The sequence below is a fragment of the Ascaphus truei genome, chromosome 21 (genome assembly GCF_040206685.1).
Source record: "Ascaphus truei isolate aAscTru1 chromosome 21, aAscTru1.hap1, whole genome shotgun sequence".
NCBI classification, from domain to species: Eukaryota; Metazoa; Chordata; class Amphibia; order Anura; family Ascaphidae; genus Ascaphus; species Ascaphus truei.
The window spans coordinates 1,193,270-1,220,336 of NC_134503.1; the positions used below are offsets into that span (position 1 = coordinate 1,193,270).

At 40.6% G+C, this 27,067-nt stretch overlaps 1 protein-coding gene across 3 annotated transcripts; it reads right to left on the reverse strand.

Annotated features, from left to right (window-relative positions):
- Window positions 1–27,063, reverse strand: MECP2 (methyl-CpG binding protein 2). 3 transcript variants are annotated; one of them, XR_012789550.1, is made up of 4 exons: window positions 26,839–26,976; window positions 11,998–12,342; window positions 9,619–11,661; window positions 1–8,210 (listed from the first exon to the last, which is right to left on the reverse strand). XR_012789550.1 is itself a non-coding variant. In XM_075578339.1 (3 exons), exons 2-3 carry the CDS (start codon window positions 12,240–12,242, stop codon window positions 10,647–10,649), a joined length of 1,260 nt encoding a protein of 419 aa, XP_075434454.1. In that variant the 5' UTR covers window positions 12,243–12,342; window positions 26,962–27,063; the 3' UTR covers window positions 1–10,646. The 3 variants fall into 3 exon arrangements, 2 of the variants coding, with proteins under 2 accessions (XP_075434454.1, XP_075434453.1); XM_075578339.1 differs by having other exon boundaries at window positions 1–11,661; window positions 26,962–27,063; XM_075578338.1 differs by having other exon boundaries at window positions 1–11,661.
- Between the last annotated feature and the right edge of the window lie 4 nt (window positions 27,064–27,067).

The window sequence follows — 27,067 nt, forward strand, 5'->3', positions numbered from 1 at the left end:
TAGCGTTCAGCATATTTATTAATGTGTTACAAAGCAGTTGTGTTTGGAACAATTACTTCATTTTCGTTTAACATTACTAACTTCAGATAAAACATTTATTGACGTCATCTTTTACCCATCAAAATCTACACACAAATATAAAATTTCAACACCACAGTTTTAACGGACTAGCAAGGAATTCCATGACTGGAAATGAAAAAGTTAACGAGAATAGTAACTTTGGAGGGGGAAGATCAGGGAAAATAAGCAGGCACTAGTCTGATACGTGTTAACAATGCAGAACTGGACAGAGAAAGCACTCAGCATACATTTAAATAACAGTCCTTGTATATTTGGTCATAAGGTGATTACTACGTTTTCTTGAAGCAAAGTCTGTTTTGGAGCAGCTGTTGACGGAAGCAGTTAAGAACGGGCTCCTGTGTCAAGTGAAGGAAACGCATACAAAAAGGTAACATCCTTTTGCACTTCTCAGTTGGTTATCAATTTAAAAATTATGCCCATCACAACATTTTACAGATTGGTTAGTACCTGCATTGAATTTCCTCCTGTGGTGTGTTAAAGTAGCATTGTATTCTAAATCCTGTGCTTTCTTTGTAAATCAGTTGTGTAGTATTTGATTTAAAAAAATGCACTTCTATAAACTGCCCTTTTTAATGCATTAAGCTTCACTGGGTTGCTATAGCAACCATCTAGGAAACAACAGCACTTCCTATATTAAAATTGGTGGCCATATTGGGAAGCAGAGTCTTTGTTGAGAACAGATCGATCAGTATCTTAGATAATTGCATTGCTGTAAATGTAAGGAACTAGGACAAGAGGTAATGCCACGTTAAAAGGTTCAATCTCTGATAACAAAAATGTTTTTATTTCTGCTAAGAATTTCACAATCGAATGGTCTTCTAACTGTGCTTAAATCAGAGATTTGGCCTTTTTTTTTTTACATTTAGAAAACGGAAGATGCATTTTTATTTTGCAGGACTGTTTATCATTCAAGTGTTTTCTCTACCATTACCCACACTGTCCCTCATCAGACAAAAATAAGATCCAACGCACAGCTCACCGAGTTAATAAACAAACTTTTAAAATATTGAATACTTATAGGTGTTGGATTTTGGTAAAAAAAAAATGCAGATGTAACCCCTTAAAGCTGCACAGTCTTTTTTTTTTTTACTTCAATAGTTTCATGTGGGCAATCTCTAATTACCTAAAGAACTGCATAGCTGCCGGTCAATTCGTTCTCCGTCTATTGATCGGCAAAGTTTGGCGACATCTTTAAATATGGGGAATGTAAATCGTTGCTTTAGGAACTAGCATGCTTGTTAAAATAGAATACAGGAAAATTGGTCTTTCAAAGTTGATTTTTTTTTAAAACAGAAAATACTAAAAGTATTTTTTCTTACTACAGAACTGATTTATTAAAAAAACCACACATGCAGGATATTGCTTTACCTGCAGCTTTAAATCATGTCACTGCCATTAGTATACTTTAATCTTACAGGGCTGCCTCTAACTCCCAATCATGCTTCATTCTTTTTAGCTGCTCACAGTTTCTGCTTACTTCTCTGGTAATGTATTTTAACTGATAGCACAATAAATAAATAAAATAGCTAGTATTGTTGCTTTTTAAAGCATTTGTTTGATTAAAAGACTCCATTAGTTCTCTGTGAAGACACAAGTTGAATAGAAAAGATGCCGTTAGGATGGGATGGAGGCATGTTACCGGTACATAAAATGGCAGTGATGAGGTTGTTATATCAACTAGGAAGACACGTGGCAAACCGTAACACGCTAGGTAGGAACTGTTACCATGCCAATACTTTTATATGAAGCCCAAACATGTCACAAGCATCTCTGAAGTGTGAAAAGAACCAATCCCATAATAGTGCAGCTGCTAAAACTAGCAATGTGTTTCATGTATCTGCCACTTGCATTCAGAGCAGCTAATACATTACTTCATGGTCTCTTCCATAACCAGTTAAAGAATATTTAGTGGAAATGATCAGCCCCTACTTCCCAAGCTTTCCCTCTGCAGCAGGGGTGGACAACTCATTCTCAAGGGTCATAAACAGGTCAGGCTTACAGCCCAGGCGGTGCATGCAAAGACTGAACCACTGATTGAGCCACCTGTGCTGAAGTAGGGATAGTCTGAAAACTTGACCTGCTGGTGGCACTTGACTGGAGTTGCCCAGCTGTACAGTGTGACTGTGTAGCTTGGACATCCAGAGATGATGTTGGAAGCACATTGGCGTTTTATGGAAGCATTGCTGTGCGATGGGCCTACTTTGTGCTGCCATCCCATTTGGAAGAGAAAAGCAGAGGGGGAGAGGAGGTGTTGTAAGAAGACAGTATGCTAGATCTTATGCATTTATTTGAATATTACCTGTTTTAACAATCGGATAACCGTTAGAATGTCAAATGTAAGATGCCGCCCTGACCAACAAAACCAAACCTTGTCCGTTACCTTTTTTCCAATCATGCAATATTTATTTCACTTGTGTCTTTACTATATAGTTACAGCTCAACCCTGCTACAGCACGAATCCGCTTATAACGCGATGCAAGCGTGGCTCCCAATTTCCGTATTTATGAATACTTTACAGTATTTAACACACCAATAATCTAGTTGTATTGTACAATGCATCAATAAAAGATTGACAATACAAATGCACATTATTTCTATATTGTTATTCTATAGTATTGCAATTATAGCGTGCAAAAACAAGACATACGAAATTGATAGCATGTATAAGTTAATGGCTAGAAATTTCTAACGCGATCCGCTTATATCACGATGTGATTCTTTGGACCCCAAGCACTGTGTTATAACGGGGTTGAGCTGTATAAATCAATGTATAGGAAGGCTAAATTACATCCTGTCATAATATCCAATATTTCTCCTACGCAAAAACAGTGATTTTAAAAGTAATTATGGAGGGGAAAAAAAGTACAGGCACATACATACCTATCTGCATTTTCTGAGCGGTCAATGCACCATCAGTTTAAACACACAACCATGTTACTACAGTAATGAGCCAGGGACTGCATATTACTACAGTAATGAGCCAGGGACTGCATATTACTACAGTAATGAGCCAGGGACTGCATGCATTTATTTACACCAACATGGAACATTCATTTAGCCAGACATTTTCAAGCCTGTACGTAAAAGTTACATCTGCACCGATGTCTCCAGCAGGGTAAAGTGTACATATCAAACAAATGAAAATTGCAGTCACAGATCGTGTGTGTGTGTGTGTGTGTCATATATATATATATATATATATATCTGTATTGTAACGGAGAAGTGCAAAAGCAGTTCCTTTTTATTCCATGCCTCCACGTAACACAGGGAAGCGCCCTTTGACACACACATTATATATATATTATATATATATATATATATATATATATATAATACCAGAAGCACAGGGGGTCATAGACCTGCTGTAATACAGGAGCAGACTGGCAGGCAGTATATATTTTTTATTTCCCTTGACCTATGCTATTGATATCAGAGGTCTTAGAAAGAAGCAACTGGTATATTTCCAACAGGCCTGTTTGGGGGCCACAAGCAAATAAAAAAATAAAAAATGCAATATACAGATGCAGAAAACTTAGACGTGATTGTAGTTTGTGCAACAAGATTTAAATAGAAATAAAATAAAAAAAACAAGCCACGTGCATAATGCTTGTCACAATAAAAAGTATTTGCATTTAATGGGAGTAATGTTAAGAGTAAAAACATACATGTAGTCAGTCAGTTTATGGATTCATTATTTGAGATTATTATTTTACAAGAAAAAGTGCTAGTGGGAAAGAGCTGCGGAAGTGGGCAAGCCCCCCCACTTGTGAAGGACCCTATTTATCCTTGCTTGCAGTTCTCTGTATACAGGTAAGAGAATCCCACTCATGATCAGGGCTGTAACAGTATCAGGGATTACACAGCAGGAAGTGCCACCCCACCTCAGGTTTTTTAGCCAGTTAGTGTGGCATTCCCAATAAACAGGCAAAAGTGGTGCAATTCTGGAGCAAAAAACAGCAGTATATTTATCAAACAAAATAATCCCCATGAAGTGAATAGGATTTTTCTTCTTTGATACACATGGAGTAAATGTTTTTGCCCCAGAGTTGTCACACTGATTTAATCACACAGCACTTGCTAAAACACCATTGTTAAGCCATCTGCCGAGTGCTGCACATTCTACGAAGCATCTCTCTATTACAAAATAGATGCGACTATATGCTGCAGGACAAGGCAGGTAGAGGCTCGCCGGTCCATTAGTAGTTTAGTACTACTCAATGCAGCAATATTTAAATGAACGCCAGGATGTTTAGAGCTTCCTTCTGCAACCACTCAACAGGTAAAGGCACAGGACTCTTGCAAATTACAGGTGGAGTCTCAAGGGATACACCATATGTTCATAACTTGCGTATTTGCCGTCAGTTCTGTACCCGCCAAAAAACAAATGATTGCAGATGTCCCCAATGCTCATGAGAAGAGGCAGCTACAAAACGAAAAACCACATATTCTTAACCTCTTTGCAGCCAGGGAGGCCTGCACAGTGCAAAGAAAATCTTAGGTCACCACTTGTGGTTCTGCTTACTCGCTCACAGCTGTGCTCGGCCTTCCAGGAAGCACCTTAAACCAAATCTGGTTTGCCTATGGTTTCCTGTTACATTTAACAGTTATTTATTTAAATGCATTAAAAAATAATGAAGTGCTTAAACGTTTTCTACTGCTCGGTTAGAGGGGGTATCATGCCGAGTGAAATAAATATAATTGCCAAACCAGATTTGTAGAACTTGGACTTCTAGTTTAAAACGTTACTACTTATGCGATCCACTGAAAAGACAAACACTTGTCATGTTTAATGGCAGCAGGTTGTGCAAAAGCGAGACTCTGCTTAACCTGCGTTATAAAGAAGGGCACACAAATATGTGAAAGGTGCTTATAAAGCTGTACAAACGTCCCCGTAACAGTGGCCTTGTGCAATAAATAATTCAATAATTGGATGTATGGAAACCATATCTAACCCAACGGAGCAGTCAGTGTGGCAACATTAATAAATAATTTAGTTTATTTTAGGGCAAGGGAAATTTGAGAACAATGTCAAAAAGGTATGAGTTATTATTTAAACAGATCACAACACACTGCATGTTTCTTTAACTGGCGAGAGGGTAATGGAACATTCTTGTTAAAAGCCACTTCCTTTTATCGGGGCCTGGAAGACACGGAGCGTGCAGCCTACAGGCGGCAGCGGAAGCAGCAGCAAAGGCTCCCGTGGATTACAATCACAGAAAACAAAAAGCTGTGTGGCCTTGTTGCATGGTCCATCTTCAAACAAATGACAGTTTATACTGTAAGGTATCTTTCAATTATTTTATAGCTGGGAAATTACTATATATCAAAATGTTTTGTTTTTTTACATTTGGAAGATGAGACAAATTGGTTAATATTTGTTAGGCAAACCAGGTTTAGTCACTCACTAATTGCGTCATGTCGTGCATCTATATTTCTTACCCACGTGTTACTTGGATACAGCTTATACAAATCCCACTTGTGAGAAGGTCTGCAAACCTGCCTCCCCCCATTATCTCTTCACATGCAATGTTTCCACTGCAGCCAGGGATTCTGGGTAATGACGACATGTCAATAAGCACCCTATCACTATTTGCTTCATTTCCATTTTAACATGGATCCCTATCCGCTTACACCTGCCTTACGTGCATAGCCAGTAAACCTACTCACAGGTAGCTATGTCGACCACCTCATCAGTGGTTAGGGCTATAATGTGGAGCTGGTAGTGGCACAACCAGACACAAAATAAGTTATGGCGAGTAAAAAACCTGATAGAAACCCTTCCCTGTTTGATAACCTTGGCATCTGGGACACAAAATGCCAATTCCTTTACTTCTTTGTTCATTTTAAAGCAGACTGCATTAACGCAATGTGTTTAAATACATTACTGAAACTCGCAATTCTCTCTAAAATATAAAAATCTAGTCTCGCTCATGGTGTTATTCCTTCTGCTGAGAAAGGCGCAAGCCATGGGAGGGGAGACAGAAAACATTGTTACTTCATGTGTTGAAAGAACAATCTGTATTACAAGGCAGAAACACACAAAAAACTGGAGGAGTGTCAAGATACACTGTAAAAAAATCATATTGATGACAAACTACAGATCTGGGGAATAAAGGGAGAGTGATTACTTAGGGAAGCAAAAATCAGTATTAAGAACCAGCTTTTGTTTCTCTCGATAAGATACTGGTTGTAAACATTTGAAATTAAAACACAATAGTGTTATTCTGATGGGCATGGACATTATTAACCATGAAAATATCGAAATAATGAAAGTCAAATAGCCATATATAAAATGTTGCCATCTTCCACCAACTACACAGGAATGACATTGTATCCTCATGTAAGAACAGGAGGCTGGTTTGTGATCCTGAACACAAGATGTATACGTCTGTTTATTCACCATCGGCCACTTAACTCGTCTTTTCCATTGTTTGTACATTAGGGCACAATTATCCGAAGGGCGCGGATAAAACCAGGCATATTAATCATTTGTACAGATGGTGGTCACTGAACTCGTCCAAGACTGGGGGAAAATGCATCTCTTTCCTTTGCAACTCTGGACTATCAAAGAGCGACCATATAAATAAAAGGAGCATTCAAAATGGTTTTTCTATTACAGCATGTATTAAAAAAAACAAACAGAAAAATCATATTTCTCGTAATAGGTCCAGGTAACTAGGTTTAGGTAAAACTGATGGAAAATGCACAGCTTAAATCTGAATTCATTCGGACATGTGTCCTTAATCTTTAAACTTAACCCAAATGCATGAAAGGCAATAAATCATGGAGTGTAAATGAAAACGATGCTCGTGTGTAATATGAGCAAAACGCAAACCTGTATCATCACATATCACATGCAACTTGTGTGCCAGAGATTGCCATTTGAGGAGAAACGGAGGACATTTTCAGTGCAACACCTCAGTAGAGTGATGGATGGCCAGTGAAGGGACAAAGGAGTGTTGAAATGTTCTTACTATACCAAACAGGTATAAGAAACAGGAGCCACACTTTATCTGCCGAATTTTGCAACCACAAGTGACTTCATCCTGCCACTGATTAAAGAATCGCTCACAAAAAGAATAAAGCAGAGTAGAACATACCCTTCCAATCGCCTTGTGGTTGTAATTATGGAGGTATAGTGAAACCCAGTGTTTATCATCATTTGAAGCTCTTTTATAGACTGCTCATGCAATTCATCTTTCCACTATAAGGAAAACAACACTGTCTAATATAGAGGGAGTCCCCCACAAAACTAACACAAACAAATGGAAACCATGTATCTGGGGTACTTCATCATACTTAGATTTTGCACCTAGTTATGTGTGTAAATGTCTTTCATAAATCCTCACATGACTCCAATGCTACAAGTAATGGGAGGTTTGATTAGGACATCACCAAGGTGCGGGTTTGATTAGGACATCACCAAGGTGCCCACTATCGGGAGGTGATCAAAGAATTGCACTGGGACTAAGGGCACGTTTCTGGCTTTAGAAAAACCCCCAAAGTATTCAATATTGTAATAGAAATGCTTTTTACAGATGGGTTTTCTGTGTTACCTGAAAGTATGGTATTTCTAAGGGACCGGCGGAAATGTCTGTAATAAGCCCATTTGTGGCACACTAAAACAAATGTAGGAGTCTGTAGATGCAAGAACACAGTACTGCCTTGAATGGTACATTTGGTTGCAACTGTTTCACCGCCGCAGTCGATCCCCCGCTGGAATCTCTGCGGATTCTAAGGTAAGTTTAATTACGGTTTAGGGTATGGGTCACATAAAAGAGGTTTAGGGTAAGGCACTTACTTTAGTAGCAAAGTGGCCAGCGGTGGCAGCTTCCAGCGGCGGGGTGAATTGCGGAAAAGCGTCAGTGGCCATTTTGTTGCAGTGAAACGGCTGCGACCAAATGTCCTAGGCCGGTACTGTCTGGCTTAATACCCAGCGTCACGCCGACAAACACAAACCTCAGGAGAGTCACTCGGCGGGCTGCTGATCTGAGCGGTCAGGAGAACACAATGCTGGGATTCTCCTTTAACAAGCTGCACCCAGAGGTTATATACACAACGCCGCCTGCAAATCCAGGCCTGAAACCTGACATTTCTGGTTGTCTTGAAGCTAGGAAAGCCATAATTTGCTAGAGTGGCAAAGAAATGGAACAAATGTAAAGTATACTTGCCCAATGAAAATATCCACATGATCTTATTAAAATTATTTCCTAGGATTTGTGCAAGATGAAACCTCTGAAGACATGAATTATATAAAAGAAAAAAATCCACAGTTTTGACATATGCTCAAGCGCATGTCTGTGGAAACAGAAAATGGCACAACCTCACTTTGCCTCTTCAACCCGCTCTCTGGTTGCCATCAGGGGGCTGCAGGATCTCCAGCAGTGAAGGGGCTGATAAGGTGCTTTTTATCCTGTTTTGACAGAATATATATACATATTCTCAAAAAAAAAAAAATATATTATTTTTAAACAAAAAGCTAAAAAAAAAAAAAAAACATTTGGTTGTTAAGGACTTCCAAGAGCACGACACCTTCAGCAGGAGAACATTCAAACCAAACAGCACATTCTGCATGGGTTATTCCTATTCCCGTCCCCTACAGAACAAGAGGACGCGAAGCACATTCCATTTTTTTAGTTATATAGAAAAATGCTTCAGACTGAGCATGAAAGAAACATAGTGGGGTTATTCGTTAAACTGCGATAGTGCCGATCTGGCCGAGGTCACATGGAAACTCCCACTGAGGTCTACGTGAGTTTCATGCAATATCGCTCCGGTCACCACCACCAGCGATAAATGAATAACCCTGTACGTCTGCTTAAATCAGAACTGAGGTCCTGTACATACAAGTTCTGTAAAGCAAGGTATGTGCATGTAAATAGAACGGTAATTACTATGCACATGTATTGTTTGAAGTGTAATATACATGCAAACGTACAGCGTCTCCACAAATAGATATTTGATTAGAAAGGCCTTCACATGACTTCTTCAAAAAGCTAGCACAAAACTCACATTGATTCTGTAATTATTTGCAAAGACGAACGTGTATTGCTGCAGAAGTGATTGGTGTCACATAAGCAAAGTGCTACTGTTGGTTGTTGGGTACTTGGAGCTGTAATATTAATTCTTATGCTAAAAATAAACCAAACAAACAAAAAAAAACACCTAACCCGGAAGTCCTTACAAAACTGCTAAAGAAAACCCACCAAACTAGGAACACTTAGAGTTTCGCAGCTTCACTCGACCACTTGCATTCAAACGAACGCAGTGCCAATCGCATAAAAAATTGTATCTATCCATTCAGTTTTGCAAAACGAGATTTAGGAAGGCATTTAAAAAAACAAAACAAAAAAACACACACCCCTATACACAACACTAAGCCAGCTACTTTCTGCATTTGCACCAGTTGCTTTTTGTTTACTGGGTAATTTAAGAGACTAAACAGTGCAACAATGATTATTACTAGTAAAAAGCTACTGGAGTTAAAATGAACTGGAAGAACATTTAAAAAACGTTTTCCCTCGAAGCGAAACATACTTTGTTGTATGTGTGGAAAAGAAGTCTCTGCAGTGGTGCTTGAGGAAGTACATCTATGACCTGCATCTCTCGCTTTCTGTGTGCATCTGAACATTTCCCAATGAAGCTTGGCATACTGTATAATGCAGTAACTTCCATCATTGGGTATGGATTATTCTGTTCCACACAGAGCATCATTTTTACTACCTGCGAGACGTTAAGATTAAAAGTTAATGCATCTCATTCAGCTGATACATTCTTGATTCAATGCTTTGTCAAATTAATGTTTTTTTATTAATCACCCCCTTAGTTCAGAATGACCTACTTACTTGTGTACCCAATAGTCATAAAAATATATACATGAGCCTCTGAGGTAACACACTAGCTGTCATTGTAAACTAACAAGGAGAAACAAGAGAGCAGATTAAAGTCTACAAGCAAGCGCAGGTGGAGGGGCTGTTTCATTAGCGATGAAGTAGGACACCTTATTAAAAAGGCTAAAAAGGTTTGAAAACCCTGCCTGGGTCCATAGGACACTGGCATTTGGCTATACTAAGGTCAGCATGAATTCAAACCCCTTATGATTTATTTTTTTTACCATAATTATTTATAGTTAAAATATTTTTACACTGCTTCCAGGAAGTGTGAAACGCATTAGTGATGGCACTGGGAATTTAATTTACCAACAGGAGGAAAGCAAAAGTTGGCATACCTAAAGACTTGGGGAAACAGCCCATCATGGTCAGTAGTATGATGCAGAGTAAGCCATGTTGAAAGGAGCCTATTTAGTATAAAAAAAAGTGCAAAGCTGCTTCTGGCTCTGTAAGAAGTCTTCACCCCTGACTGACTGTGCTCGTCGGTATTAAAAAGATCCACATTCACCATTCCCTCCCACCCCGAAGCTACGAAACTCCAAGCTACAGGAGGAAAAAAATATAGACTTTTCTTTACTTCATTTATAGGGAAGCTTTGTCAGAGCCCTACCCACAAGGAGAAGAGACAACAGCTGCCTTTATTATTTGTTACTGTTTTTGTTAATCCACTTAAAGTCAGCTAACTCTCTCCGTCACCGGTGTCCTGGTATCCACAGGCTCCTCCCTGCGCGGTACAGACGACGAAACAATGTCTTTCCTATCACCTTCCCCTCGGTTTTTGCACTTATCTGTGGGTTGAGTCTTAGCTGGCTCCTGTGCACAGCCATCACTTTCTGGTATCTTCTCATCTCTGCAGACTTTGACACTTAAGTCTTGGGGCTCCTGGGAGCTTTTGCTGTCCTTGGAAGTCTCTGGCTCTGGGTTTGTTGTGGACCCCTGTGATTCCGAGTGGTGGTGGTGGTGATGGTGGTGGTGAAGCTGCGGCTCCTTTTTCAGGCTGCTGCATCTACTTTTAGGGCTTTCTTCTTTTTCTTCTTCTTTGCTTATGCTTTCTGGACCTTTCTCAGGTTTCTGTCCTTTGCTGCTTTTTTCTATGACGGAGGGAGGATACTCAGGCGTAGTTGTGTCTTTGACGTCAACACTAATAGTCTCCCTGGCCTTGCGCTTCTTTATTGGCAGCACGGTCTCTAGGATGGGCTTAACGGAAGACTCTTTGATTGCTTTTTTCTTTGCTGCCTCTGCTGCTGCAGCTGCGATGGCACTGCCTGGCTTGCGCCCTCGCTTCTTGGGGGCTGCCACTGGAACAGTTTCAGATTTTCTTTTTCGGCCTGGACGCTTGATGACCAGGACTTGGTCTGAAGTTGTCGCATCAGATTCTTCCTTGGCTCCTGAAAAAGGCATTTTGACCAGAAGTTTTCCCGGACTTTTTTCTATCACCCCTTTGACCTGCACACCCTCTGACTTGACAGCTTGCTTTGCTTTAACACTTCCTTTTGGTCTTCCTCGCCCTCTGCCTGTGCCAGTAGGTTTTGTAGTTTTGGGTTTTTTCGGCTGTTTCTGCTCCCTTCGAGACGGGCTCCCTCTCCCAGTTACAGTGAAGTCAAAATCATTAGGCTCGAGGGCCGTATCGCCTACCTTTTGGAAGTGCGCTATAAGCTCAACTTTGGACCGAAAAGCTTTTCCATGTGGACTGTGAAAACGGGAAAAATAAGAGCGAATTATTTTCAACGGAACTCATATTTTGCATTGTTTATTTATCTACAATAGCAACAAATGCAAATATTAAAATAAAATATAGAAGAATGCGGTTAAATACATTAGAAAACGCTATAAAAAAAATAATTTAGCATGAAAAATAATTCACCTGTGCTTAATTAAAAAAATTGCAGGTGGTTGCAGCACCAACATATGTTCTTCATAGATATTATTTCAGATGAAATAAAGTTATTCTAGAAGAATATTAAGTTTACTTTGATAACCAAGCCACATAATGTACCCCATTCTTGCACGTCTCCAATTAACTTACTTGATCAAATATACATCGTATTTTCCAGCAGAACGACCAGATTTCCTTTGTTTAAGTTTCCTAGTCCAGCCTTCAGGAAGAGTTGGATCATCGTACATGGGCCCTCTGTCTCGGATAACAGACCGCCTCTGCTTGGGGGAGGCGGAGGCGTCAGACACAGCAGGGACCATCTCTGCACTTTCAGATGACTCGGGTTTCCCTGCTTCTGCTGATTGATGCGCAGAAGGATGGGGCGGCTCCGGCATCTCATCCTCTCGCTCATCCTTTTTCTCCTTTTTTACTTTCCTGAGTTTTGGTGGTTTGTCTTTTTGACCTTGAAGATCTTGTTCTTCTGATTTTTCTTCCCTGGAATGTAGAGGAGTTAGAACACAAACACTGTAAATAAATGTACTTCTATACCCCAATAACAAGTGCAAGTGTTCTGTAAAGGTTGCTTCACAGTTAAAGGCACAAGCATTTATACAGCCTACTGCTATTCCGTGGTGCATCAAAAAGGGAAAAGGGAAAACACACACACACACACACACACACACACACACAACTACGGTTTTCTATACATACAAAAAAAAAAGACAACGCACCAAAATGTGAGCCTCCCGCACACATTTACTCAAAATTGACATTATCTTCCTGTCACTACAACACTTTCATTCAAACCCAAACTATGAAGGTCACTGGGAAACACAAAAAACAATTAACGGTCCTTCAATGAGTTTGTGCTACTTACGATTGCAAACAGTGTCAATATTTTTCCTTTAAAGTAGCAGTCCAAGCTGCTGTTTCTCCCCCCTCCCTCCTTTAATATGTGCATCAATACAATCCAAACAATAAGTAATTGGCCAAGTTGCCAATCGATCAGTTCTCATGTAACCGATAGGCAAAGATTTGGCTCGGGGGTTCACTAAATGCCTGTCAGTGCAGCAGAAGAGAATCAAAGATGCAAAGTTCTATGAGGAAGATCATGTGTGGGTGTGTCAGCTTATGCAAGTCTTTTTTGATAATATGCATTAGGTTTTCATATTTTTAAATACATTCATTCTCATACAATCATTGCATTGGTGGAAGTTTCTCTATTCTCAGGTTATTCTATGATTTGTGGAATCATTGGAAGGAGATTAATTCCAAAAAGGGAATAAGAGGCTTTACCATCGCTCGTTAAGAGCAGCTATTCTTAGATATATATAGATATATAAAAAAGTGCTCACTTAGATTGTAAATGTAATAAGGATTTTATCCGTGGTTAATGATCCACAGTTTTTCAGAGTGCGCTTATTATATTGTACTTGTGTGCATCGGTGAGACACAAACCACACAATCTCCGACTCTCCCCCCCCCCCAAGCTAGCAGCGTGGGCTGGAGTGATTCCCCGTCTCGTCTGCCCAAGACAGTGGTGCAATGCTGACTGACCTGTGTCACGCCACACCTGGCATGAGCGCCCGATAATGCTTTGCGGCATACAGTAAGTTGCTGGTCAAGGCGGTGACTGGACAGTTTGTCATTTTAGGCACCTAAGATTTTTCCACCCGTTTTACACATTGACTTTCAATATGTAATTAGTACTTTGTGTTTTTATAAGGGGGTAATTAATTTTTCAAGATATTAACAAATTTGGACCTGATCTAGGATAAATATGCCACCTACCTCAATTAAATCATAAATATTTCCATCAGATACCTTAATGCGGAGTCCTTCTGCATATATACTTCAGATCGTGTTCCCATATTTCTAATAATGATCTGGTTTATAGACATTGGCAATGCCTTGGGTACTTACTGGCAGAAGCTCACACTAGTTGGCATGAGTTTTATATTTGTGGGCCAATTGATACATTCTGTTGCATAACATTGTAAGATTGAAAAGTCCAATGAAAAAACAGCAGGGCAACACACCCAGCCAAATCTAGTGTTCTTTTAAATAGGTCCCAAATCCATATCTAATTACCCTTACAGAAATATTCTAAGAATTCATGGTGTTTTGAATTTGCATTATTTTGCAAAAAGTAACAAATTGAGATTAGCGTTATGGTACAATTTGCTAAATTAAACAATACAAACAGATCCAGTAATGAAGCTGCAATGTATTTTAAGTGATTGGTAATTGTACCCACAAAAATGCATGTACAGACAGGAACAATAACGGATATCGCCTTCTCGGACATGATTGGTTTTTCTTGGTAACACTACTGCAATTAGAATGTGCAAACCTAACTTCTGTCGTAGTTTTGCTGATTGTTTAGAATAATTACAACATACTTTTCTATCACAAAGACTTTTAGCTAAAAAAAATAAAAATGTATAAACATATTACTTTATTACCACTAAATACATTACTTTGAATCTTTCCACAAACATCTCTAATAGTATTGGATTCATTTCAAGAGCTGACAAAATAGAAAAATCAATAGATCGAGGTTACAGCCCTGCAGTGTTCCCCATTCCCAAACTGCTCTAAGCATATCCTCAAGAATGTACTGTATATATCCATAAACTAAAGCTATTTTTCCAAAGAATAGCACTTTTAGCTTCACAAAAAAGTCACAAAGAAACCCAAGTGACAATGAAAATGACCCCCCCCCCCCCCCAATGTTTTATTGCGGGATTCAAAAAGCTGACAGGTGAAGTAGATGAATGTTTTTGTCTCTAACCACAGCTTCAAACATCCAAGTCAGATCTCCTACTAGGGGAATGGGATTTTGGGAATGAGTTTAGATACCCTTAGGTAGCTGTCAGCAAATAATTTGTGGTCTGGATGAGCAATCTCTAATGGCAACATGAGCTCCCAATGTGATTAGCCTGACTGGTCCTTATAAAAGATTAAAAGATGCCAGCTTTAACAATTGCGTGCCCCAGGACTTTGTGGCTACGTCATGCCCTTTTTGTGCTTATTTTCCCGGGGAGACCTGAAATGTAGGGAAAAGCAACACTCCTCTTTGGTTTCCGGATGAAGAGATCGTGGTTTGCTGGAGGGGTGGTGGCACTCTGGTTCCGCTGCTCTTTCGGCAACAACAGGGTTAAAGAAAAACGGCACAGCACATATGTCATTTTGTTTAAAAAATTTAAAAACATTGTCGAGTTTTCAGCTGTTTGTTATTTCACTGGTATTAGCGGTTATATTAATGAGTGTACATGGCAGACAACATTTTATCCTACCTGGAAGAGAGAAAAGAAGAGGAGAGAGGAGACAGGAGGGTGGGAATGCTAAAAGTAAAAAGGACTTTGCAATGGAAAGATTTTCACAAAGAATCACAACACCCGAGTCCCCCAAAAGGTGTCTCCCCAAGGCCTTGTCCATGGTTGTTGCTTGCTGGCGGAGGCGCGCTGAGGCGCGCTTCCGCTCAGCACTGAGCCCCTACAGCCGCAATTAGAGCGGCTTTAGTAGGGGCTCGCCTACGCTTCCGCAAGCACGCTGGAAGCGTAGGTCTTAGGGAAATTTAAAATTTCCCCGCTTGCCGGAGCGCAGGGCCGGTCACGTGACCGGTTCGCCCAATGAGGGCAACCAGCTCCGTGACGTCACTGGCCCGCCCCCTGACGGCGCGCAGGGAAAGCTCCCGCAAGGCCAGGGAAAGCACCCGCTTTCCCTGAGCCTCATCGCGCCTCAGCACGCCAGCGGGAAGCTTGGCCGAGGCCTAAGAAGAGAGGCTCCCCAATATGCCTTCACTGCCCCTGTCCACCAAGCCAGCATGGAAGGGGTTAACAGAATGAGGACAAGAGCCACTGTGTTGCCATGCAGTTTTTTCCATAATGAATCTCTGGGACATAACACAAGAGTCGCCCCAAAAAGGTGTCAGCCAAAGGATGTCACCGTTTGTTACTATCTGGTAATGTAACAGCTGCTCTATTGTCTCAAACTCACCAAATCTCTCATCCCTTGTACCCAATGTCAATTTACCCGGTCTATAGATTGTAAGCTCCTTGAGGCAGGGCCTAACAATTTTAATCCGGTCTATAAAATGGTACTTATGCCCACAATCATATCTGACCGTTTCTTAAATATCTGTATACTGTGTGTGTAACCTTTGTTTATTTAATGCAACCATTTATTATTATAACCGACTTCTTGTCTGTCTCTTATTTTTGTTACATAACCGTATTTAATTGTAGTTCTCAAACTGACTAAAGTATTGTGATGCCCCCTTAAGTGGAGGCCTGTATTTACTTAAAAAATAAATGACAGGAAAAAGTTTCTTTATGGCAAGTAGAGCAAACTGCTATTTTAATCCAACTTGCTATGGCTAGCTTCGAAGCTCGTGAGCTCCCCTTCACACCACAATGGACAGCTTTTTGTTCTTCAGAAATTATATAAAAATGGTAAAAAAAAAAATATATATATATCCAATGGTTGACAAATCACCAAAAAATCTACTCGCCACACAAAAAAATCTACTCGCCGCCTAGTACCAAACGTGTGCTGCTTGGGCCAATATTTACTCGCCCGGGGGTTAAATCCACTCGCCCGGGGCGAGCAAATGTATAGGTTTGTCGAACACTGTATATATCACATCACTTGAGGTGGATGGAAAGTATGATATTACATTATCATGTTACAAAGAAAAGCAAATAACAATAACTTTGTTAATGCCTGAAGTCACACCACTGAAGGATTACTTTCTTCACAATTCGGCACATTTGATAGGAAAGAATAATTATTCCCATTGGAGAACCTGAAAGAGGTCTATGTAGATTTGGGGAAAATAGAACCTCAACAGGTTTACTTTTCCCCATGGGGAGTAATTTAAAGCTGCAGACCAAGCAATATCATACATGTGTATTTTTTTTATTGTATAAATCAGTTCTGTACTATGAAAAAATACTTATAGCATAATATAAAAAAACAAACAAAACAAAAAACCAACAACTCTGAACGACATTTTTAATGTATTATAATGTAACACATTTTTTGTTTCTATAGCAACCTTTTACACGGTCACATTCCCTTCCTCTTCTGAAACAGGCTTTGGCACGCCCCTTTTTGAGCCCTGCCCTCTCTCCAGCAGTGTATCTAGTGACTGTCTGGTCACATGATCTTCCCCACAAAACATTGCATTTTAGGTCCTATTCTGCAGCACTGACAGCCATTTAGTGAACCCCCGAGACGAATCTTCGCTGATTGTATTTAATAATAATAATAATTTAAAAAAAAAAGGCAGCTTGGACAGCTGCGATTATAGTAGGTGCGGGCGCGATAGATCACATGGTGTTGCGCACGCCTGTCGCCTGAGCGATCTGGGAACCGAGATAACTCACGAAGGGGAGGCACTCCCGTGATGTAACAAGGCTGGTTCGTCTTCATTGGCTGAGCTGCTCACATGACATGGCCATTGCGAGACAAAATCCAATTTTTCTGTTGGCTCAAAATTCTGCCGCTTCATTGCACGCTCTATGACCTGCCTCAAAGGTACAGCCTGTTCGCGCCACCAGCGCACACTATAAACAGGGCCTTAAAAGCCTTTGAATGAAGTCTAGTATGGGATTCACAGTCTGCTTTTGCACTGCTGTATATCAGCAGCTAAAGTATGCCAACTACATAAACTGTGCAAAGAAATATACCTTTTGGATGCACTGAACAGAAGTTGCATATCTCATGTCTCGATCATGATACAATGTCTTGATAAATTATAAGTAACCATATTCATTTTCAAAATCAAACTTTTTTTAAATTGAAGTCAATAGTGCACTTTTCATTATTGAATTCTCAAATGTAAACCATCTGGATATATGCTGCACATTGTAGCAATTTCTGTCTTAACTACATAAAGAGTTCAGAGATTTGGCTTGCAACAACTGTGCAACAAGATGTCGCTGTGTGACTTTTACACATCATTAGAGCAAACTGTTAAAGCAGAGTTCATTGTAAACCAAACATATCCATAAATCTGCCACTCTGTGTAAGGCCAGTGCTTCCCGTTGATTTGGTGTACATTAGTATTGTGTAGTAAGCCGGCTGAAATCAGTTTTTGAATAAAAGATGCAAACAAATAATTCCTTTATTAATAAAGACCTGGAATAAATTCCACAAATAAATTGCAATTTAGGAAGTAGTGCAGGCTTTTGCATAAATATGACCAGTTCGCTTTCCCTAGCAGGACTCATAAAAGACATTGAAAAAATGTATACCATTACGAATTCATTTTGTTATAAAATCGGTAGGATGCAGTTATATTAGCATAATATTTATTGGTTTCTCTTGTTAACATGACGGACATTGAGGGTTATTGCATTGATCGGAAACTTCCACTAAAGTCAATAGCGCCCCGATCAGCACCATCACAGTTTAAGGAATTACTCCCATTGAGATTTACTTAACCCTTTGAGTGCTGGAGGGGATGTGGCACAGCCCCTCAGATTACATAACCGTTACTGATGACGGACCAGAAGGGGAGGAATCAGCCCCCTACTGGTCCTTATCAGCGTAGAATGCGATCTTCCCAAGCAAAACAAGCATATTTTTTGTTGTAGCTACTACATCATGTGGCCACCTGGGAAGTAGCTGCGTCTTTGGGCATTCAAATGGTTAAATACTTGTATGGATTAAGAGTGTTGAGATATACACACACACACACACACACACACACACACACACACACACACACACACACACACACACACACACACACACACACACACCGGTTCCCATTTTGTATTTCCCCACAGCTGAAACTGAATTGAAAATAATTATTTCCCTCAAACAGCTCAGCACTGGCTGACCTGTCAGTCACAGCACACCCAAATTCTGCTTTGGAGTCACTAGCAAAAGCAGAATAGGGAGCGCTGTTGCCAGTTGCGGTTGTGACCGACAGGTCAGCCAGTGCTGTGTCGCTGCACAGGTGCCAGAGACAATATTTTAGTTACCTGGGATATTTTCATCCTTGCTCTATACTGAAGAAAACAAATCTAAGAAAAGGTGGCATTTTCCACCTTTATTAACACCAACTACAGAGATATAGAGACACACACACACACACACACACATACACACTTTCTGTTGTGCTGCTCATGATTTTTTTTTGGGGGGGGGTTATATTTGGTTTCAGGGGAAGAAATAACCAGTGAGAGAAATGTCACGTGAAAGGCCATGAGCATACTGGAAGGTTTACTAACATTACTCTACTAAACTACAAAGCAAGAATTAAATCCGAGCACTCAAAGCAGCAAACTGATCAATACTTACAGAACACATCAAAACACTAACAAAAAGGTGCAAGGAAAAGATTTCTTAAAAAATCGGCAATAAAACCAGGGCGAGGTGCGACTATAATAGTATAAGGTATCATTCAAAAGCTGGTTTTAACAGTTTTGTATATAACCATCGTTAGCGATGAAAAGAATGCAGACAGAGTGTAAAACAATGTATATTTCTCAAAATAAAAAAAGTGAACACATCCTCCAATGCAATTACAAAACTGCAATAACTTAATTCCAACCTTTAGAAAATAGCTGTTTTTCATATTTGACCCAAAATAAGAATACAATATTCATAAAAATTCATACTTCCGAATGTGATTAAAACCAGAAACGAATTCAACTTTTCCTAACTCCACTATACGATCATCTCACGATAGCAGGAAGTTAGATGGTTAGATTAGCAATACTCCATTGGTGGCTGAAAATGCAAATTTTAAATAACACTTCTCATTAGGAAAGATATCACTTTCTAAAAAAAAGTTGCAATTATTGACTTGTTAATCTTTAATCACCTATTTTAATGCATCAAGGTAAAGTTGCCAGCCAGAGTAATATTTCATCATAAAAACCCATCCAAATCGATATTTTGGAAATTCACAAGTTTACAATATTGATATTTGTCCTTCAAAATGATGGAACGAGTGTTCTACTGAACTAATAATGCACTTGTTAAGATTCACAAATGTCAAAAATAAAATGACTGAAATTCATTACACGCAAGTGGACAGAAACATAGCAGATATATAAAATACAAAAAGGCGTGTGAAAACACAAAATGTAGACTTGCAAAACATATAAAAAAAAAAAAAAAAAAGGTTTATTCGGGCATGCACCACATTCTGTCCTTGTGACTAATAGTATATAATAAAAGCGAAGTAGCTCTGCAAAAACATGGTTAAAAAAAAATATATATATATATTTATATCATGGCTTTCAATCAATAAAATATATCAACAGTCTTAATTTGTAGGAACAAATCCACCATTGTTCAGAGAAACAAATGTAGTTCATGCAAATTAACACAAACTGATTTTTGGTATCTGATAAATTACCCTTTTTTGCTCAACAGCAAGATTATATGGGCTGCATTTAAATATGATACCACTTCTTGAATCAAATTCATACATTAGTATGGTCTTGAAATTGATTTTTATATGAGACTGCGTTTGTTGTATTATCTATTATTCCGGGAAAAGGGGGTTAAAAAAAAAAGGAGACAAAGACTGATCTCATTTGATATTGGACTAACCTAAAACTGTAGAGGTGTACAGCTGTTACTTTAAAACTAGGTGATTTGAACGCCCAAAATAAATTTACAATATTATTTTAACATTTATCCTGGCAAAGCTTTTAAGTTTTGTAGCCTCAAGTTGCATTAAATGACTGGTAAACACAACTGACCACCGTCACCCAATTCAAGTAAGGACAAAAAAACAAAAAAAACAAAAAAAAGGGTGTTAGTGCGCATTTCTGGCGACATTGCTACTTTAAATCTGTGTTCTTAAACCTGCCCTCAAGAGTCATTAGCCACACCAGTTTGGGGTACAATTAATTGCTTTAATGTGTGTATGCATTTATTTGCATGCAAATTGGATATTTGTTGATAATTAAAGAAACAAAATAACTACTATTGTAAATCAGAGTAGCTATTTTATGGTATAACTCGAGTTTCGAGCCATGGTCAGAAAACTATTCACAAAAACACATTTAAATTAAAGCCTTCCTTCCTAAGCTTGGAAAACCACATCCACCACCAGTCTAAATTCTTTCAAATCTAAGGCTGTCTCACATTTTAATCTGGTCTGTAACTGTTTCATACGCTCATAATATATATTTTCTTTAACTGTGCACGCAATGTCTTGTATATAATGTATACCCTGTTCATTTATGTAACTGTACTTGTAACCATGTATTATTTGTTTTACTCTGTGCCCAGGACATACTTGAAAACGAGAGGTAACTCTCAATGTATTACTTCCTGGTAAAATATTTTATAAATAAATAAATAAAACAATATGACGCAAGCTCGTACCAATGTGTTTGTTTGTAATAACAGTCATTCTCTCAAAAATTTGAGCCTAGCAGTTTTTGAAGCTAAACTGTCCTAGAGATGCAAATACGTCTTTTGTACAGTTACATTTCTGCTCAACATACAAAAAGGAAATGCTAAATGTTAACCAGTGAAATCCAAGCAACATATTTTTCTTATATAGTAGCATTGTAGTATATGCAGTGGAATACAAAAGGATACTTAACGCTGCAGACCAAGCAATTGTGGGTGAAAAAGGCGACGAGAGGGAAAAAAAAAACTCCATCGTTAGCATATAGCCAATACAGAATGGAAAAATGGATTCCAGCCAAAAAGGTGACACATTGTGTGCTCATTTGCATGTCATTCCCCAGAATCCCTTGCTGCAGTGGAAGGACTGTATGCTGGGTGATAATGCTGAAAGGCAAGATTGCAGACCTGTCTAAGGCCCTGTTCACACTGTGTACTTCGCGACGTTCGCGCACGCACTCGTCACCAACCCCTGGCGGCCAATGGTAGTGTTCACTCTTGAAACTACCATTGGCTGCAAAGCACGGCGTCCACGCTGCTACAGTCGCGGGAGTATTTTGAAAGTGGGATTCCTGGCTGCAGCGGCTCCCTTCTATACACACACACACGTTTAGTTTTATGTTTACATAGCCCCCCCCCCCACCACCACCCGCTCTCCTGTCCCGCGCTCCCTGCAGTGTAATACTAAAAATTTAAAAAAAATAAAAAAGGAGGCGGAAGAAATCTTCCCCCGCTCCCGCATCATTCCGTCTGCTGGGGATGATCACGCATCGCCCAGCAGACTGAGGCGCGGAAACAGCGTTGCGAAGTGCGCTGTGTGAATGTGCTCACAAGTGGTAGTCTTTATTGACTATATGCCAACGGTGGGAGATTTTTTCGTTGATATAGAGAATATATATATATATATATATATATATATATATATATATATATATATATAAATAAACACACACACACACAGTTATGGTGGGTGAAAAAGGCAACAAAAAACCTCCACCGTAAGCATATAGCCAATAAAGAATCGATGGCACATTCACATGTCTTAGACAGATCTGCAACCCTGCCTTTCACCATTATCACCTCGCATGCAGTGCTCCCACTGCAGCAAGAGATTCCAAATATTACAATAACAGTATTTTTTTTTTTAACTGGGAAACAAAATGGAGGTTTAAAATGGCACCTTCCCCGGTAAGTATCTCAGGAACAAGCGAGTCCATGGCAATGAAAAACGCGGTTCAGCTGCTTGCTATAGAACAAAAACGAGGGGCTCAAAGTGAGAATGCTCATTTAAAAATTCTAGTTGCCTGGCAACCAGGCACGTCTCTGGAGCTGGGCGTTGTGGGACCACCCATGTGGATCCAGGTAAAAAAACAAAAATATATAAAAACTGGCGCAGCACAGAGTGCATCTTAAGTTTGGTAAAAAATTATATATTTTTTCATTTTAGGGTAGATACAAATAAATTCATAATATACAGAATGTTTCAATACAGCAAGTAACTCACAAATGGGAGATTGTCTTGCTAGCACTGCTTGTGCACATGCACAGGATGCAACAAGTGAACCAAAAGGTATACGGATTTCAGGTGAACGCTCTGTACTGTGTAGAATGGTGATTTAGTGCAAGTTATTATAAGCTTTGAAGTAATTCATGAGACTGAGTGGGACAATGGGATAAACACACCTATGATCCGAAAGAAGAGAAACTGTTTTGATAAAATTTTGGGGTCACAATTTCAGAAATGGAAAAACTTGACTTGTGGCAATTGCTCCCTAAGAATTTTCCACTGACAGTCATGTTATCCATGTAGCAAAAAGGTTGTAGGAGACAATGTATAAATAGATGGACACTTGTGGATTACATTTAGGGATTCTAGTTTGTTTTTTTCTTGCGGTTTTTCCATGCATTTAAAAATGTAAAATCAGTGTTTATTAGTGTAAACACTGGGAAATAGTTTAATTTGTGTTTATTGGTGCTTCCCTAGTTTCCATACTCCCCTTGTGTTGCGTTTGACTTTTGCCTGTGGTTAGGGCCTCCACAAGAGGTGGAACTCAATAGGAAATTATCCATAATTTTCAGTTTTAACCAAAAGTGCAAGTTGATCAGTTGGTGGTGTTTTTAGGTTAAAACCTAAAAGCAGAATCCCTAATCATATTTATAATGGATTGCACTCACATTTCAAAGAGCAACATAATTTCTAGATTTCATATTGATTCTGACTGATGTACCTGTTTTCAGTAGTCTGTTTAGAACAAATATATCAAGAATAGTTGCAGACAGAATAATGTCTCTTAAAAATCACCAAAAGTATATATTTTATTATATTTTCCCTCCATTTCACTTGCATTGCATTGCTGTGTTACGCAAGAATACCATGGCTAAGCGAACTAGAAATGTGGTAGCCTAGAATAAGTGTGAGGCATGACGGTTTCAGTCACAACCAGAGTGATAAAAGGAAGGATACATGCCAGGCAATACAAAACTCATTTGTGCAAATGTGAGTACAGCATCTTCAATACCAGAGCAGTGTGTATGTGTGTGTATAAATCAGCAACATGTTATGTATCGTTTCTTCAAAAGCTTAAACCACTGAAGGGGAAAAATGTTTACGGAAAAGGAATTGAATCAAAGATAACATATTTTTCAATACACTTTAAAAACAAATTGTACAGCATTAAAAAAAAAAGATATTTTCTTCAAAGTACAGGAGGGTCCCACTAATTCGGCAGGTCCCGTTCTGAGGACCCGCCGTAAAGCGAAAATCGCCGGAAAGTGGAACCGGCGATTTTCGTTAGGTGCGCATGCACAGACTGGCAATGTGCCCTTCTGCACATGCGCGACACCTGGCCGGCCCGTTGCGGACATGGCGGCCCCACCGTATCGGCGGATCGCCAAGAAGCAGGGCCTTGCTGTACCTCAAAGTTATCAGATCATAATAAACTAAGCTCTGGAAATCTATCAAAACAGGCGCAGGACCTACCTCTATACCCAGGCATTTAATTAATGAACCACAACCTGTCCAGCATTTAATAGCTACAGTACCATCCCATCCTTAATCGCAGGGGCGCGCAAACTTTTAGCCCTGCCTCTCGTTCTCCGGTGCCCGCGGGCCCCGCCCCCCCCCCACTTCCTGTGTGGCAGCAAATGACGCACGGGGTCATGTGAAGTGACGTCTCCCGCAGCGTTATTTGACGCCGCGTTGCTATGGTAACGCACGTGTGACGTCATACGGCAGCATTTGACGCCGCATTGCCATGGAGACGCTTCCAGACGCCGACTTAAGCAAAGTAAATTGAGGTTCCAGAGGCCTCACTCGATCCCCTGACATTTTATTGCCTTGGGGAAGAGCGCGGGGCCTCTGTAACCACCCGCGCCACCCCAGAAAACTCTCACGCCCCCCAGTATGCGCATCCCTGCGGTATCGTATCTTTGTGTTTGGTTTATAACCTTAAATATTTTCCTTTCCCTTACTGAAGCCTAACTCCTATTGGCTGAAAAGCGCTATATAAATAAAGTTATTATTCCTGAAATCATTTTGAACGCAAGAAATTCTTCCTTTTGTAAATTTCAAAGCAACGCAAATATCGCGCTTTGAGAACAAATATTTTCAGTTAACTTTTGCGTCACTTTTAAATGTGCTCACATTGCTTCTATTTTTGTGGTTTGAATGGTAACATTTTTTACAACATCACTTCCTAAAATACCGATAAAGGGCCTGATACAGTATTTTCCACACACTAATTTCCTTTCAAATTAGTATTAAAAAGGATCCCTAAGGCACAATTTAAATCCTGAGTTAAACACCAGGGTTGATCTCTCACGGTTTCATCACCTTTGGCTGCATAAGATCAGGACCACTAAAAAAACACGACGAATCACATACTGTACATGTTTACAGGTTTTTTTTTTAAACACACACATTTAAAAAAAAAAAAAAAACATGACTAACGGACATGATTTGCAAAAATAGAAAAATAGCTTCCCTTTCCACATATTATATACATTTTTTATTAAAATTGAATCTCACGGGTTGGCTTTTATTCACTACAATGGCCCAACCCTTACAGTTGTGTATAAATCAGAAATGTGTTGCCAGCTGTTTATAATGCAGAGAACTATATTTACCTACGCTGTGTTTTAGGGTTAGACGACCATTACACATGGGCAGCGCTAGCACCTGTATATATCGCACACCTTCATATACAGAGCATACACAGCAGCTGTACCTGCATATGTGACCTACAGTAAAGGCTGCATATATGGAAACTCTATAGGTAAACATGACACAGGCACCACCTACATATGACACATGCCAGCAGCTACATATTTAAAAACACAGGTATATATCAGTAGCCTAGGAATGTGGCATGCCGGCCAGCACCTACATACACGGCATACAAGTGCCTACATATACAAAGCCAGAACATACATATACAGCGTATTGGCAGTATTAATGCCCCCCAGTGACCATTTCCAGCTAGCTCATGGGCAGCATCGATATCAATTACATAAATCCACTGCTCACAAATACAGCACACCCGCAGGCACCTCATATATATATATATATATATATATATATATATATTTCTGCACGTGCAGGCACCGGTCCCATATATACAGCGCACGTGCAGGCACCGGTCCCATATATACAGCGCACGTGCAGGCACCGGTTCCATATATATACGGCGCACGTGCAGGCACCGGTCCCATATATACGGCGCACATGCAAGCACCGGTCCCATATATACGGCGCACATGCAAGCACCGGTCCCATATATACGGCGCACGTGCAGGCACCGGTCCCATATATACGGCGCACGTGCAGGTACCGGTCGTGTGTGTATATGCATACATACGGCACACCCGCAGGCACCGGTCCCATATATACGGCGCACATGCAAGCACCGGTCCCATATATACGGCGCACGTGCAGGCACCGGTCCCATATATACGGCGCACGTGCAGGCACCGGTCGTGTGTGTATATGCATACATACGGCATACCCGCAGGCACCGGTCCCATATATATGGCGCCCCTGCAGGCACCGGTCTCATATATGCAGCACTTGTGGTGCTGCTTCTCTGTGCCACACAAAAGGACAGCCAGCACATTTGTATGTGGCACATATGCCCAGCACCACCTTGTACACGTCCAAGTATCTCACACCCCTATTATGTGGCTTTACACAGATTTATACAGCGCTGTTCACTGCACCTCCCTGCCTCGGATTCACATATCTGCGGGTGTGCCGGGCCTGCAGCTGAGGAGGCGTGACGCACTGAGGAAACGCCAGGCCTCTGCCTGCCATGGCACAGAGGGGGGAGTGGGGTATGGGGGGTACCAAGAGCGGGTCCCATCACCACAGCTCCCCCTCTCACACCCACGGAGGCTTCCAACTGTCAGCAATTCACACACGGTGACATTTTATTCTCCCACAGCGGCCGGGATTAATAACCACGGCCCCACACACACAGCGAGGCCCACCCCCTCCCAGCTCATACACACGGACAGGAATGACAGGCAGCGGCCGGGTGGGAGGGGGGTGCGCAGCGGCCGGGGGTGGGAGGGGGGTGCGCAGCGGCCCCGTGTCCCCGCACTCACAGTCTCTCCTCTCCGCTCGGCGCGGCGGCCATTTTCTAACGGCTCCACAGGCTGAGGAGAGGAAAAAGGGCGGGCTGGGGCGCGAGAGCCGCGGGCTGCTGACGTCACCGCGCGCGAGCCTACCTGCCTGCCTCTCGTGACGCTCGGGATGTTCCATTGTGCGGGGGGCGGGGGGCGGGGGGTGGTACCGCCCGCCGGGGGGTTGGTGACGTCGTACAAAAGAGGAAGG